The sequence below is a fragment of the Oncorhynchus kisutch genome, linkage group LG5 (assembly GCF_002021735.2).
Source record: "Oncorhynchus kisutch isolate 150728-3 linkage group LG5, Okis_V2, whole genome shotgun sequence".
In the NCBI taxonomy this organism is placed as follows: Eukaryota; Metazoa; Chordata; class Actinopteri; order Salmoniformes; family Salmonidae; genus Oncorhynchus; species Oncorhynchus kisutch.
The window spans coordinates 62,843,808-62,859,473 of NC_034178.2; the positions used below are offsets into that span (position 1 = coordinate 62,843,808).

The 15,666-nt window shown below is 43.9% G+C and overlaps 1 protein-coding gene across 1 annotated transcript; it reads left to right on the plus strand.

The window, feature by feature from the left end:
* Window positions 1–1,483: 1,483 nt before the first annotated feature.
* On the plus strand, window positions 1,484–11,492 carry LOC109891389 (keratin, type I cytoskeletal 18). Its single transcript, XM_020483879.2, has 7 exons — window positions 1,484–2,193; window positions 3,784–3,866; window positions 8,183–8,339; window positions 9,088–9,252; window positions 9,723–9,848; window positions 10,228–10,448; window positions 11,338–11,492. The coding sequence occupies exons 1-7, from the start codon at window positions 1,711–1,713 to the stop codon at window positions 11,369–11,371; spliced, it is 1,269 nt and encodes a 422-aa protein (XP_020339468.1). The 5' UTR covers window positions 1,484–1,710; the 3' UTR covers window positions 11,372–11,492.
* The last annotated feature ends 4,174 nt before the right edge of the window (window positions 11,493–15,666 follow it).

Here is a 15,666-nt window from a genome sequence, read left to right on the forward strand (position 1 = left end):
TGTTTGTTTCTTTTTTCCAATTAAAACATTTTACCTATTTTTTACAATGTCATGAAGTTGTAAGCTGGACTGTCACAGTAGTAGGAAGTACATTTTAAATATACAGTACCAGTCAAAGGTTTGGACACACCCATTCATTCCAGGGTTCTTCGTTGTTTTTACTATTTTCTACATTGTTAAATAATAGTGAAGACAACAAAACTATGAAATAACACATATGGAATCATGTTGTACCAAAAAGGTGTAAACCAAATTAAAATATATTTTATATTTGAGATTCTTCAAAGTAGCCACCCTTTGCCTTTGATGGCAGCTTTGCACACTCTTGGCATTCTCTCAACCAGCTTCATGAGGTAGTCACCTGGAAGGCAGTTCAGTTAACAGGTGTGTCTTGTTAAAAGTTCATTTGTGGAATTTCTTTCCTTTTTAATGCGTTTGAGCCAATCGGTTCAAGAACTTTGAAAGTTTCTTCAATACAGTTGCAAAAACCATCAAGCGCTATGATGAAACTGGCTCTCATGAGGACCCAGAGTTACCTTTGTTGCAGAGGATAAGTTCATCAGAGTTACCAGCCTCTGAAATCAGCAATGAACTGCACCTCAGATTTCACCTCACAGAGTTCAAGTAACAGACACATCTCAAAATCAACTGTTCAGAGGAGACTGCATGAATCTAGGGCCTTCCTGGTTGAATTGCTGCAAGGAAACCACTACTAAAGGACACCAAGAACAAGAAGAGACTTGCTTGGGCCAAGAAACACGAGCAATGGACATTAGACCAGTGGAAATCTGCCCTTTGGTCTGATGAGTCCAAATTTGAGATTTTTGGATCCAACCACCATGTCTTTGTGTGACGCAGAGTAGTTGAATGGATGATCTCCACATGCGTTGTTCCCACCGTGAAGCATGGAGGAGGAGGTGTGATGGTGTGGGGGTGCTTTGCTTGTGACACTGTCAATGATTTATTTAGAATTCAAGGCACACATAACCAGCATGGCTACCACAGCATTTTGCAGTGATGGGGTGCTGCATCAGATGACCTGGCCTCCACAATCACCCGAACTCAACCCAATTGAAATGGTTTTGGGATGAGTTAGACCACAGAGTGAAGGAAAAGTAGCCAACAAGTGCTCAGCATATGTGGGAACTCCTTCAAGACTGTTGGACAAGCATTCCTGGTGACTACCTTAAGAACTTAGTTGAGAGAATACAAAGCTGTCATCAAGGATAAAGGTGGCTACTTTGAAGAACCTAAAATCTAAAATGTCAATACATTTGGTTACTACATGATTCCATATGTGTTGTTTCATAGTTGCGATTAATTCACTATTATTATACAATGTAGAAAATAGATTTAAGAAAAACAACAACAAAAAACTTAAATGTGTAGGTGTGTCCAAACTTTTAACTGGTACTGTATGCTTTTCATTAGATGCATGCAAAAAAAACAGGGGAAATAAGGAACCGAGCGAATGAAAGCATGAGAGAAGAGGGAGGAGAGTAGGAAAGAGAGGATGGGGGTGTGGATGTAGGCAGGGTCTTGGAGGCCGGCCTGCGAAAGAGAGAGAGAGGATAGTTGTGTAGGGGGAGTATTAGTTCTCCGGTTCATTCTACCCGAGTCACTCTCTCTGTATCTCAGCTCAGTCTCCTCTCGCTCTCGCTCTCGCTCTCTCTCTCTTCTCAATTCCTTTTAACTCCTCCATCAGCAGTCATGAGTTACAGACCGTCCAGCAGCCACACCTCTTTCCAACGCTCCGCGCCTGTGTCCTCCTACCGGGCCGCCAGCACCTATGGCGGGGCCGGAGGCCAGGGCACCCGCATTTCCTCCACAGCCTACGGGGGCCTCCGCAGCGGTGCCCCGGCCAGCTCCTCCTCCTACTCCACATCCTCCTTTAAGGTGAGCGGCGGTGGTATGGGCATGGGTGGTGGCATGGGTGCCGCTATGGGTTTGGGCATGGGTGGTCTGATCAAGACGACGGCGGCAAGTGGTGGCGGTGGTCACGTCATGGGAAACGAGAAGGGGGCCATGCAGAACCTGAACGACCGTCTGGCCAACTACCTGGAGACGGTGAGGAACCTGGAGCAGGCCAACGGACAGCTGGAGATGAAGATCCGAGAGGCCCTGGAGAAGGGAGGACCAGACGCCCGCGACTACAGCAAGTACAGCCCTATACTGGACGACCTGCGCAAGAAGGTGGGAGTGTGAATGAGAAAGAGAGAGAGAAATATGGGGTGTCTTGATGAGTAGTATCACATAGAAAAAGAAAAAAAAACAGTATCATTACAAGAGTGATAGAGACAAAGAGAGAGTGACAGAGAGAGAGAGAGAGAGAGAGAGAGAGAGAGAGAGAGAGAGAGAGAGGGTTGTTGATAATGTGTGTAGAAAAAGGCTTAAGGTGAGGAATTTGTTTTGTCTTTTGTTGCTTTAGATACGTGTGTTCATAGATAATCCTTATTTGATTAACCTATGAATCCAAATATCCATGTAATGTTACCACTGTTGCAACTTTTCTGTGAACTAAAACCCATATGGTATGAGAGATGTCCCTCCAATAATTAATTTAAGCATAGTGAAAATTATTTATTCACCCATTTATACTTTGCTTCTCACTCTTTCTCTCTTCACTTCAACATTTCTGTGATGAACCCTGCTTTGTAACAACTGCCTTATAAAATGTCCTAACAACTGAATAGAGGGTGGGGCCGGATGGGGCAGATATCCCCTTTCCTTCCCCCTCCTTCCCTAGTTCCCTCACTCCTCAAACTGGTCAAATAGTTCCTCAAATTAATCCTTTGGTGGAAGCAGTGAATCATCATCAAAAAACTGACCAAAACCCATAAACAATGTTCCAAGATTGTTTCCAACTTGCCAGGTCACTCTCCTTGGTTACTCTGGGGCGTAGTGTGGTGTGGGAGGGACCAGCAATGTGAACCAGATGTGGTGTGACAACACACAAAAAGAATCCCCTGTGAGATTTGAAACACATGGTGGGTGTGCTGGTTGTATAACCATTATAGCTCCACACAGCACAGTCAAAGTCTCTGTAAACTACTCACAGCACAGTCAAAGATCTCTAAGAATTCCAAAAGAGATCTCTTGAATTCCTGGCAAAAACAGACTTTTGTCCAAAAGAATTCAGAGGCCCTCTATAGTTTATGATGGCACTCTTATGATGAATGTTAGCCTTGTTCCACTTGCCGGACACATAAAGGGACAAGAGGTTCCTTTTTTGTGTGATTCACACCAGAATGCCATGGTAGAAACACACAGATCTTTTTTGGGGGGGGACTCTCTTTATGGTTTTGTGGGGGACAGGAAGCACCGCCTTTGTCTTTTAACAATGAAAATTGAGAACAGATTCAGCCCTAGAGAGAGAACTCATTTTCCTGTTCTTCCGTTTGTGGTTCCTCTTTTTTCTTAGAGACATGTGACGGTAACCATAGATTCATTTGTGATTCACTCAACCTGCAGTTTCAATATCACTCCCCTGAGAGTCTTAGATTTAAAATGGTGGTGATGAGCAGCAGATCCCGTGATCTGTTTTAGTTCTTCTTTTTTATTGCCAGCTCATCTGTGTATGACACACACAATTATAGTTAGAATTAGGAAGTAAGTGGGGGAAAACATACAGGCCTACAGCTTTCCTCTATAACTGACATGGATTCAAAAGTTGTGTTAAGTAAAGCATCATAATGCTCACATCATCTGCAAAATTGTCCTCCAAAAGATTTAGTCTGTTATTGTCATGTATTCATTAGCATTAACAATCTTTTTCTCCAATAGGTCTTTGATGCGACAGCGGACAATGCTAGCCTTGTGCTCCAAATCGATAATGCCCGCTTAGCTGCAGATGACTTCAAAGTAAAGTGAGTTTCCCACTGTAAATGACATCTTTCTGCACACTGGTTGAGCCACAACTTTGTATACAATACAAGGGTTCATTTGCGATTTTGTAGATCGTCACTCTGTCCAAAAAAAATCTACTGATCTGTTTAATTTCATACTGTACTTGTGCTTCTCACAAATTCAATTGGTTTAAACTCACTATACACAATTAGGTAGTGTATCCGCCATTCAATTCAAGGAAGAACTCTCAAGAGTTTGAGATATCCCAGACCCATATGTACCGGTATGCAGTCTTATCTAATCTCTCATAATGAATCTGTCATATTGGCATCTTCATGTAAATGTCTGATGTGCTTATAAATCTTCCCTCCCAAAATTCTACTTTTATATTTTACCCCTTTTTCTCCCCAATTTCGTGGTATCCAATTGGTATTTACAGTCTTGTCTCAGCACTGCAACTCCCGTACAGACTCTGGAGAGGCGAAGGTCGAGAGTTACGAATCCTCCAAAACACAACCAAACCAAGCCGCACTGCTTCTTGACCCAAAGCCCACTTAACGCGGAAAACAGCCATAACAATGTGTTGGAGGAAACACCATACACCTGGCAACCATGTCAGCGTGCACTGCGCCCATCCCACCACAGGAGTCACTAGTGCGCAATGGGACAAGGACATCCCTACAAGCCAAACCTTCCCCTAAACCGGACGACGCTGGGCCTATTGTGCGCCACCCCATTGGTCTCCCGGTCGCGGCCGGCTACGACAGAGCCTGGACTCGAATCCAGAATCTCTAGTGGCACAGCTAGCACTGCGATGCAGTGCCTTAGACCACTGCACCACTCAAGAGGCCTCCCTTCCCAAATTCTAATGATAATAAAAAGGAGGGAGAGAATCAATATTGACTTCAGATTAGTGTCTGAGTCAACACATTTTGGTAGAGCAACTGACTAGATATCCATTTTCCCTTTCATAGGGAACTGAAACACGGCAGCCATTTTGTGCCTTCACCCCATCATTTTGAGACCTTGGTTCAAGGTTCAATCTGGCATTTTTGTCAAAAATGAGATAGTCACATAAATGATCTTAAGAAACAGTGGAAGAAGGCTACTTAAAGAAGTGGCTCGGAGTTCCACGATGCCTTACCACCATAGGCCTCTATGGAGATGGTGTCCTCAAGCTGCCCCTCACCAGTCTAACGAATTCAAGTGTTCAAAAACCAGGCTCCAGATGACACTGAATGAATCTCGAGACCCAGTGGTGAGCAACAACGCGCCGACCTTGGCAACTGGGCGCAAATGGAGGCCAGGAAAAGCAGTCCAGGAGGCAACAGCAGCCCTCAGACATGCTGACATTGTGGGTCATGTTCAGCAAGGGAGAGGAGGCCTTGGGCTAACTAGCCGTGCTGCTTGGAGTAAGGCCACTGCACCAGAGCGGCGGAAGATGGTAGTGCAGGAAGTACGCCATCAGGAGGAGGCTGCAAGGTGGGCCAAGGCAGTCTCTCTTTCCAAACAGGGACAGTGGACTCGATGGAACAGTGTGGAGAAGAGGAAGATCAGCTGGAAGGATCTGTGGGCCATGGAAGCGAGGTGGTTGAGCTTTTCCATCAGAGCAACATATGACGTCCTTCCAACACCAGTTAATCTTCATCAATAGTATGGTGAAGATCCAGACTGTGCCCTCTGTTCCATGCCAGCCAACCTCAGGCACATTCTCACAGGGTGTAAAACAAACCTCACCCAAGGACGCTACACTTGGCGTCACAACCAAGTCCTTAAAAACCTTGCGTCCGCCCTGGAGGACAAGAGAGCTGCCACCAACTCCCTACCACCCCCAGCAGCATCACACCCCTTACGGACAAACTTTGTCCCTGAAGGGGCTAAACCACCGAAGAGCGGCTCTACACCATTAGAGCGAGACCAGCTGCGCTTGGCCCGCGACTGGAAAATGTTAGCTGACATTGGCCGGCAACTTGTGTTTCCTCCGGAGATCGCAACCACCACCCTAAGACCTGACATGGTGCTCTGGTCCCGTTCGCTCAAGAAGGTCTTCATCATTGAGCTCACAGTACCCTGGGAGGACTCAGTAGATGAGGCTTATGAGCGAAAACATCTGCACTATACCGATCTAGCTGCCGAAGCATGGCATCATGGCTGGAACACAGAAGTCTGACCAGTGGAGGTGGGCTGCAGAGGTTTTGTGGCAACATCTACAACCAGACTGCTTAGAGACCTGGGAATTAAGGGCCAGAGCCAGCGTTCGGCAATCAAAGCTGTATCGGAGGCGGCAGAAGGCAGCAGTCAGTGGTTCTGGATGAAGAGGAAAGACCCCAGCTGGGCCCCGAAGTGAGAGGGCCAGTAGGTATGCGGTCAAAAATGCTTGATTCAGGGAGGAGGACGCCCCTGCCATGCATAGTCCCATGGGATGTTGGCTATCAACAACAAGGCAACAAGGGATGGTGCCAGGTTTCCTCCAGATTTGACGCTTGGCATTCAGGCCAGAGTTCAATCTTGGTTTCATCAGACCAGAGAATCTTGTTTCTCATGGTCTGAGAGTCATTTAGGTGCCTTTTGGCAAACTCTAAGCAGGCTGACATGTGCCTTTTACTGAAGAATGGCTTCCGTCTGGCCACTCTACCATAAAGGCCTGATTGGTGGAGTGCAGCAGAGATGGTTGTTCTTCTGGAAGGTTCTCCCATCTCCACAGATGAACTCTGGAGCTCTGTCAGAGTGACCATCAGGTTGTTGGTCACCTCCCTGACCAAGGCCCTTCTCCACTGATTGCTCAGTTTGGCTGTGTGGCCAGCTCTAGGAAGAGTCTTGGTGGTTCCAACCTTCTATTTAAGAATTATGGAGGCCACTGTGTTTATGGGGACCTTCAATGCTGCAGAAATGTTTAGTATCCTTCCCCAGATCTGTGCCTCAACACAATCCTGTCTCGGAGCTCTACGGACAATTCCATCGACCTCATAGCTTCGTTTTTGCCCTCACATGCACTGTCAGCTGTGGGACCTTATATAGACAGGGGTGTGCCTTTCCAAATCATGTCCAATCTATTGAATTTCCGCGGATGGTCGTTCCATGCATACTGAGGTGCCTGTAGTGTTGCCTGAAATTGAATTGTATGAATGCCCTTCTATGCGGTAAGCCTACCATTTGTAAAACACCAAAAAAAGACTACGACTGACTGTGCTTACTGGGGTGTAGCCTACCATGTCGGCCAGCAATGGAATTGTATGAATGCCCATTCATGTGGTAGGCCCACCATTTGTAAAACAGGCCGTTGCATTGGCTTTATTAGTCCTGTTTCCTGTGACTAATTAATTTGGCTATTTAAGCTCTGAATATCAGCTACCCAACTTTATCAGGAGTTATCGTAAGCCTGTTTGTAATGTGTTTACACATTAGGAAATGCAGAACTATTTAATTTTTCGCTATGACCAGCTTATCAAAAATGTACGGATACAAACTTGAAACCACTGATCATGACAATGAGGTGAAACACCAAGACAAAAGTTGTGATTGTCAATTCCATATTGTCCATATTACTTTTACCTATCCTGTTTTTAGGATGTGTTGTTTGTTAACATGACAACGCATTTTTATTTGATTGGGTGCAGTTTAGGTTAGGTTACTTGATCGGAGAAACCTGCAGGATGTAAAAAGTGTCAGTCTCATTACATCGTCATACATTTATCTCCAGCCGGTAAGATTTACGGTAAGATTTGAATTGAGAAAGCTGATCCGAGCGCAGTGCTCCCTTTCTTTCGATCCTACCAGTATCGACACATGCTCCAACGACTCACTTAGCAGCCATTGTCTCTGTGTGGTGTTTTGGGAAATGCATGTTACATCTTTGGCCATTGTAAGAAAGGTGCATCATTAAAACACACGTAAGTCTAAGTTCCGTCGCTATCGGGAATCCGGGCCCTGTTCTCCCATCCCAGTGGCAATTTCACCCATGCTATCTTAGTATTATTCTATCATTTATGTAATCAAATAGTTACACTTTTTTTTTAACTGAACATGTCAAATTCAGAAGTGTCAGATAGTGCCTTATGGCTGAATCCAGATTGAAATTTCAGAGCCACAAGGTTATATCTGCTATTGAACCCCCATAAAAAAATATTTAGAAATGTCTAAGGATTTTTATACTCCGCACTTTAGGTACCTTTAAGGTGAGGGTTATGAAAGAAGACTTCACTACAAAACAGTTCAGAGATCTGGGATGTGAAAACTTTGTTGCTTAATATCTCAGAACAATGCTTTTCTCAGATAAAGTCCCAAGGTCTATTTCATGTCAACAAGGAGTGTAGTGACAGTCTCCCTATGCCCACAGGTTTGAATCTGAGAATGGCATTCGCCAGTCAGTGGAGGCAGACATTGCCGGGCTGAAGAAGGTCATCGATGACACCAACATGGGCAGGATGAACGCGGAGAGTGAGATCGAGGCCGTGAAGGAGGAGCTCATCTTCCTCAGGAAGAACCATGACAATGTGAGCTATAGTATTAATATTGAATATCCACATCAAATTATAATTTAAAAATGTATATTTGTATTGTATTTTAATAGGTTGAAGACTAATATTATTATTGGAAGCATCTCATGGGGGGGATTCTCAAGACTTAACATGCTCAATTTGAGCTACTCCAGGTAGCGACATTGCAGGCTAGCTCAGTGCTGCCCCCTCTCATTGATTATCTCAAATTGAAGGCATACTGAGGTACTGCAGGCTGCCGGTAGCAATTTGAATATCCTTATAACTTCTTCTGTGTGCGATTTTAAAATAGTTGGTTCAAGGACATACATTTGGTGTGATAGAAGCAAATATTGGTACCGTGACTGTCTTCTGAACAAAAAATGTTTACACAAATATTGCCAACGAAGATTGCCATTTTCCCATTCACTATAATGGGGGATCCTGCTTTCCGAAAACAACAGCCTGCAGTACCTTGGTCGGCCTTTAACTTCATGGCTTCAATGAGACGTGGCAGTTGTTCTCCCCTGATTGAGATTGAATGTCCATGTCAAACAATTGAATATTTGCATGAAATAGAACATTTCCAGACTAGATTTAAGAATGATATAATCCAGGAAGAATGATGATAACGTGATAACAAAATCAGACTAACCTCATCGCTAGCTATGAACTTTTCACAGTTGGTTAATTTTGGAATGCCTTACTATTTCTCATGTCTCTGTCTCTCTCTCTCCCCCCTTCCCTTCTTCCCTCTCTCCAACAGGAAGTGATGGAGATGAGGAACCAGATCACTCAGTCGGGGGTGCAGGTGGACGTGGACGCCCCCAAGGGTCAGGACATGTCACTGGTCATGGAGGAGATGAGGGCCAAGTACGAGAAGATGGCTCTGAAGAACGCAGAGGACCTCAAAGTGTGGCACGAAAACCAGGTTTGCCCATCCTATCTTTACAGTGTTCAGAAGGAAAGAAGGATGGATATGTTCTTATCATAACTTCATACATACTAACATTACACACCACATAAAGTACAGGTTTGGCTGGGGTAAGAATAAATAAGATTTTTTTCTTAAATGACTTGCCTATTTAAATAAAGGTTTAATAAAATAAAATAAGTTAATAAAAATAAAGCCTATAATACTCTGTTTTTGATCCGCAATTGGAATTGAAATGGACTACCTCACACCGACAGGCCAATATAAAAATGTGTATTTGCAAAAAGTGTAGCTTTCCAATAAAAACGTGTTTTGTTGCACAAACCAGTATCATATCTGGGTAGTCTAGTCACACAACAAAAGCCTGAACTACAAAACATGAATTCACCTCTCAAGTTGACTCAGCTTCTCTCCCTTTCTCCCTCCCTCCCTCCCTCCCATCTCTCTCCCTTTGTGCTGCGGTATAGATCTCAGACGTGCAGGTGCAGGTATCACAGAACACAGAGGCCCTGCAGGGGGCCCAGGTTGAGATGAGTGACCTACATAGACAGCTACAGACCCTCGAGATTGAGCTGGCGTCCCAACAAAGCTTGGTAAGATATTCTTTCAATATGATGATAACATATTTCAGTTAAATTCCTATATTCTCCAAAGCAGAAATGGAACTGATAGTAAACCCAGTATGTCCTCTATGTACAACAGAGGAGGCTGGTGGGAGGCGCTATGGGTGGATGTGCTCATTGTAAGGGCTGGAATGGAATTCATGGAATGGTATCAAACACATCCAACAAATGGAAAACACATTTGACTCCATTCCGTGTATTCCGTTCCAGCCAATACAATGAGCCTGTCCTCCTATAGCGCCGCTCACCATACCTTAGCCATACTTAGCCATATCTCCAAATTCCAACATTCTAATAATCCCAATGTCATTCAACAACATTCCCAAAATTCTCCTGTTATTTCAAACAGAAATCCTCCTTAGAGGACACCTTGCATAACGTGGAGATGCGTTCCAACATGGAGGTGGAGAAGTACAATGCCATCCTCATCCGTCTGGAGGGCGAGCTGACCAACCTGCGGGGCAACATCCAGCATCAGGGCCAGGAGTATGAGGCGCTGCTCAACATGAAGATGAAGCTGGAGGCCGAGATCGCCACCTACAGGAGCCTGCTCGACGGAGGTGACTTCAAGTGAGTGGACGAGGGGATGAGGGAGATTGGTCCAATCCTAAATCAACCCGTAGACCAATTAGATAGATATAAGCATTATGTTCATAGCTCCACCTTCCACCTTGATAGGCCAGGTGGAAGTTTCATCATATTGGTTATTCCAATCAAATCTTCTCAGATCTCCACAAGTGCATGTGACATAGGGCCTGAAGGTTGATTTAGGATTGTGCCATTGACTGACTATTGGGGTGCATCTTAATAGTCTAAACCGGCTTCCTCTCGCCTAGATTTGTTTCCTTCATGTGCACTGATTTACAGACACATCGGTAGGTGGATGTTAGTTAGGCAGACTTTTCACAATCCAGTTTGTTGACATCAGTGAAGGAAAGAAGGCGAGAATGAGAGGAAGCAACTTTACACTATTGAGATGCTCCCTTAGCTCTGAGAAGTGTTGAGCTGATTGAGATTAAATCAAATGTTATCACGCAAGAATAAGAACAAATAGTTGAGGGTCAAATTCTTGATTCAATCACAGCTATGCTTCAAGCTCAACTACCACAATACGTCATGGTGCATGGATCAAATCAAATCTAGGGAGTTGAAACAGGATATTATGAGATGGTGAGGTGGGGGTGACATTTACCATGAGTCAAATACTTGGAAGTTGTGACAAAGTCAAATGGCAGAAACACGAAATGATTTTGGACTGCAGCAAGTAGGCCTTGTATGAGTGAAATATAGTACTTTGGAGCTTGAAGCAGAGCTGCCATATCTGTCTGCGCCATCTTACAAATGTGAGTGGATGAGGTAGTTTGACGCCATCTACAGTATAAACCAGGTATAGCATGATTGTTTGTCCTGTTAATGAATGAATGTCCTGTTTTTTAATACCTATTTTTTTCTATTCCAGGCTCCAAGACGCAATGGATGACCTGAAACCCTAAGGGAATGAGGCGGGACAAAAGTGATGACCAACTGTCAACTTCATGGAGAGAGATACCCACAGACACTGAGGAGTCAAACCATTCAACCCATGTCATAAAAATAAAACCTTGATGCAATTCATTTAATGTGTTGTTTCTCATATTTATACCTACCACTGCACCGAGCCCATTTTTTTATTTTACCTTTATTTAACTAGGCAAGTCAGTCAGTTAAGAACAAATTCTTATTTTCAATGACAGCCTAGGAACACTGGGTTAACTGCCTTGTTCAGGGGAAGAACAACAGATTTTTACCTTGTCACGTGCATATCTCCCAGCTCGGGGATTTGAACTTGCAACCTTTCAGTTACTAGTCCAACACTCTAACCACTAGGCTACCTGCCACCCCATTAAACTGAGCCTATTGAACTGAGCCTATTGAACCGAGCCCATTGAACCGAGCCCATTTTTACCGAGCCCATTGCGAGATTTTAGGAAAGCTTATAATGGATCTTCTTTATGTGATGGATAGAAAACTGTAATTCCCTTTTTAAAATATGGTTTATTTTTTATAGTACGAAGCACGGGCAGTGAAAAAGTCCCAAACTCAAACACCCCTTGTGTAGCAATATAATAAATACAAGAACAGTTACAAAAAACTCAAAGCCATCATCACACATGATGCATTACATAGTGTAGGGTTAGTAACAGAAGAAGACAAAAATGATTCAACGGACAGAAATATTGTCCTGAAATTACCTCAATGTACAGAAAGAGGCACACATCCCCAAACCCATGAACAAAAGCTTATAGGATATTGCAAAAGCATATAATCCTAAAACCAAGGATGGTGTGGCTTAATAATGAGAGAAGAAATTTATGAATATTTATCATATGTGTATAACAATATAGTCAACATTTAAACCAACATGTGAGGTAAACAATTAGCAATTAAACATTCATAAAGTCCTTAATTAATCACAGCACATCACAACACACAACTTATTGTGAATAGGCTATAGAGAAGAATGCTTAAGGAAGAAATTGATTCTTGTGCTCTTATTGAATTTAGGTAGGCTACTTAGTTACGCTACATTATTGCTATTATAAACTGGTTGCCAATGTAATTAGAGCAGTAAAAATACATGTTTTGTCACAACCGTGGTATAGGTCCAATATATCACGGCTGTCAGCCAATCAGCAGTCAGAGCTCGAACCACCCAGTTTATAATAGGCAATAAATAAGAAAGACCATAGTGCAATACATAGTTTTTGGCAAGGGCTGCAAACAATCACGGATTATAAAGGGAAAACCAGCTGCATGGCGAGCACCGATGCCTATCTCCCAGACAAGTAAAACACTTTTTATGCTTGCTTCGAGGTGAATAACATTGATCCTCCGCTGCTCAAGATGACTGTGTGTGCTCTATCTCTGTGGCCGACGTGAGCAAGACTTTTAAATGTGTGAATACTCTCAAAACTAGACCAGCTGGCTTAAGGACAGATTCAACCTCTCCCTGTCCTAGTCTGTAATCCCCACATGCTTCCACCATTGTTCCTGTACCCAGGCAAACAAAGGTCACCTGCCTAAATGACTATCGCCATGTGGCACTCACTTCTGTCATCATGAAGTGCTTCGAGAGGCTAGTAAAGGACGACATCAGCTCCACCTTACCTGACACCCTGGACCCACTACAATTTGCATACCGCACCAAAAGATCAATGGACAACGCAATCGCCATTGCACTGCACACAGGCTTATCCCACCTGGACAGGAGGTTGTGAAAATGATGCTCATTGACTGAAGATGTAAGGAGGGGTTTATTACAGTTGTATTCCAGCCACTATGGGGTACTTGGGCGAAGCCCATGGAAAATGAAGAAGAACATTTTAAGTGGACTGGGGGAGTTGTTACATCGTGCTGACGGTTAATGGTTAAAATTCAAGTAAACAGTACCTTTTGCAATGAGTGACAATGAGTGAGAGACATTGGGAGAGTTGCTATGTCACGTTCTGACCTTTATTTTCCTTTGTTTTGTCATTATTTAGTATGGTCAGGGCGTGAGTTGGGGTGGGCAGTCTATGTTTGTTTTTCTATGATTTGGGGATTTCTATGTTTCGGCCTAGTATGGTTCTCAATCAGAGGCAGGTGTCATTAGTTGTCTCTGATTGAGAATCATACTTAGGTAGCCTGGGTTGCACTGTTTGTTTGTGGGTGATTGTCTATGTTGATGGCTTGTTTCAGCGCAGCTCGCATTAGCTTCACGGTTGTTATTTTGTTTACTGGTTTTGTATAGTGTTTCAGTGTTTTCTTTATTAAAATTCATGATGAACACATATCACGCCGCATTTTGGTCCTCCGATCCTTCTCGCCTCTCCTCTTCAGATGAAGAGGAGGACGACCGTGACATGCTAGATAGCTAACCATAGCTGGCTAACCACTGAACAAATTGTAGCTATCTTGCCATTGCCTGCATTGTCGTTGCCACGTGAGTAGGACAATATGAGTCAAAAGTGGGAAACGTTGTTGGGTGAAATTGAACAGAGTTTCTGGACTTTAACTGAGGACAATTTACGACACCTGTGTGTAAATTGTGGAATACGAAGTGTAGATGACTCTGAATTAAAAGGAAAGAGCCGTCGCGCGTTGCGGCGCAAACTGATTGAAGATTACTGTGAGAAGGAGGATTTAATAGAATCAGAGGATGAGGGAATGTCTTGGCTGCTTCAAGTGAAAAACGAAATCAAAGTAATATCAGACTCGGAGGATGCTGCGAAAAGTCTGCCTACAAGTCCCAGCCAGTCGACGCCAACGATGCAAGTGAACAACGAACCCAGTGGAGAGACAGAAGCTGCTGCTGCAGGATGAAAATAGGGGGGAGGGGCTCCTCAGCCCAGCAGAGAGGTGACCCCAGCTCCAGAAAGGCACACACCACAGCGAGAGTGGAGTGAGTATGCCCAGTCATAAAGACTGATAGGAGATCAGAATCAGAAAGATAATCTCAACTTCAACAGCCTAGAACATCAGATTGAAAATGGACTGAGAAAAGGATACAGTGAATTAGAAATCATAGAAGCAGTAATCAGAGCTGTGAGCCCAGTCATCTGGAGGGGAAAACGGACATGACAACCTAAGGCAAATCTTGAGGACACATTATGCAGAGAAGGATGCCACTGAACTGTTTCACAAGTTGATTAAGACAACGCAAGAGTCTGCCTTGGACTTCCTAGTCCGAGTCTTCGACCTGAGACAGAAAGTGTTATCAGCCTCGTGCCCTATCAGGACTAAAATATGGCACAGAGTTAGTCAAGAGCCAATGCCTACAGGCCATTGTTACTAGATTAACAAATTATATCTTGAGTGGAGATGAGAGTGCTTTGCTTGAGAAAATGCCAATTGCCCAGGGCAATGAAAGCAAACAAATGCAAAAGGCCATGGTTTCAGGTAAGTTCACCCCCACAGGAGTGAACGCAGTACAGAGTGAGGATAAATAGGATAGTGGAGAGGAATGTGACCAGGCAGAACCCCCACAGACCACAGTCCGAAAATAAAATAAATACAATCTCCTCCTCAGTAAAATTAATGCGAGCAATGAAGCAATCAAAGAACTGACCTGACAGGTAACATCATTAGTACAGTCAGTGTAGGGCCAGGGTGACAGTTCAGTTAGGAATCGCTCCAACAGAAAACCATGTACAACCAAAAGAGAGAGAAGAAAATGCTAAAGTTGTTATGAGACTGGTCATCAGACTGGTCATCAGTGATAGCCATTGGCAGTAGGATGTAGGATCAGGGGCAAACGCCTGGGGGTCACCACCATGGAACGCAGAGTGACCTCAGATACATCTAGTTCCATCCAGTGTTGCAGCGGCTGCAGGGCAAAGGGAGAAAGAACCTCAGAGTTTAAGTTGTGTTCATTGGATCATAAAGCTGCCTATTGTTCCAGAAGTGTGCCAACAGGATCATTGGAAACAGCACCAACCTACAAGTAGGACTGCCCGCAAAAGGAAAGACCACAACTCATCTGGTCCCATGAAACAGAGAGAGTGGGGGCCAACTACTCCAGCTACCCCAGGACATTGTAATGTAGCACAGTTCATTGGAAAAAATGTATAGTGTGGTGTTATATGGAGGGCGTAAAGACACAAGCACTATGGGACATGGGCTCAGGTATCCATCATAAGTGAGGAATGGAGAAGACAGTATTTGCCACACACACAATTAGACCACTGGCAGAAATCAAGTTGACATTGCAGTAGTGAATACAACCAACATGACATTACCTTACCAAGACAAACAGTGATAAGGACATTAC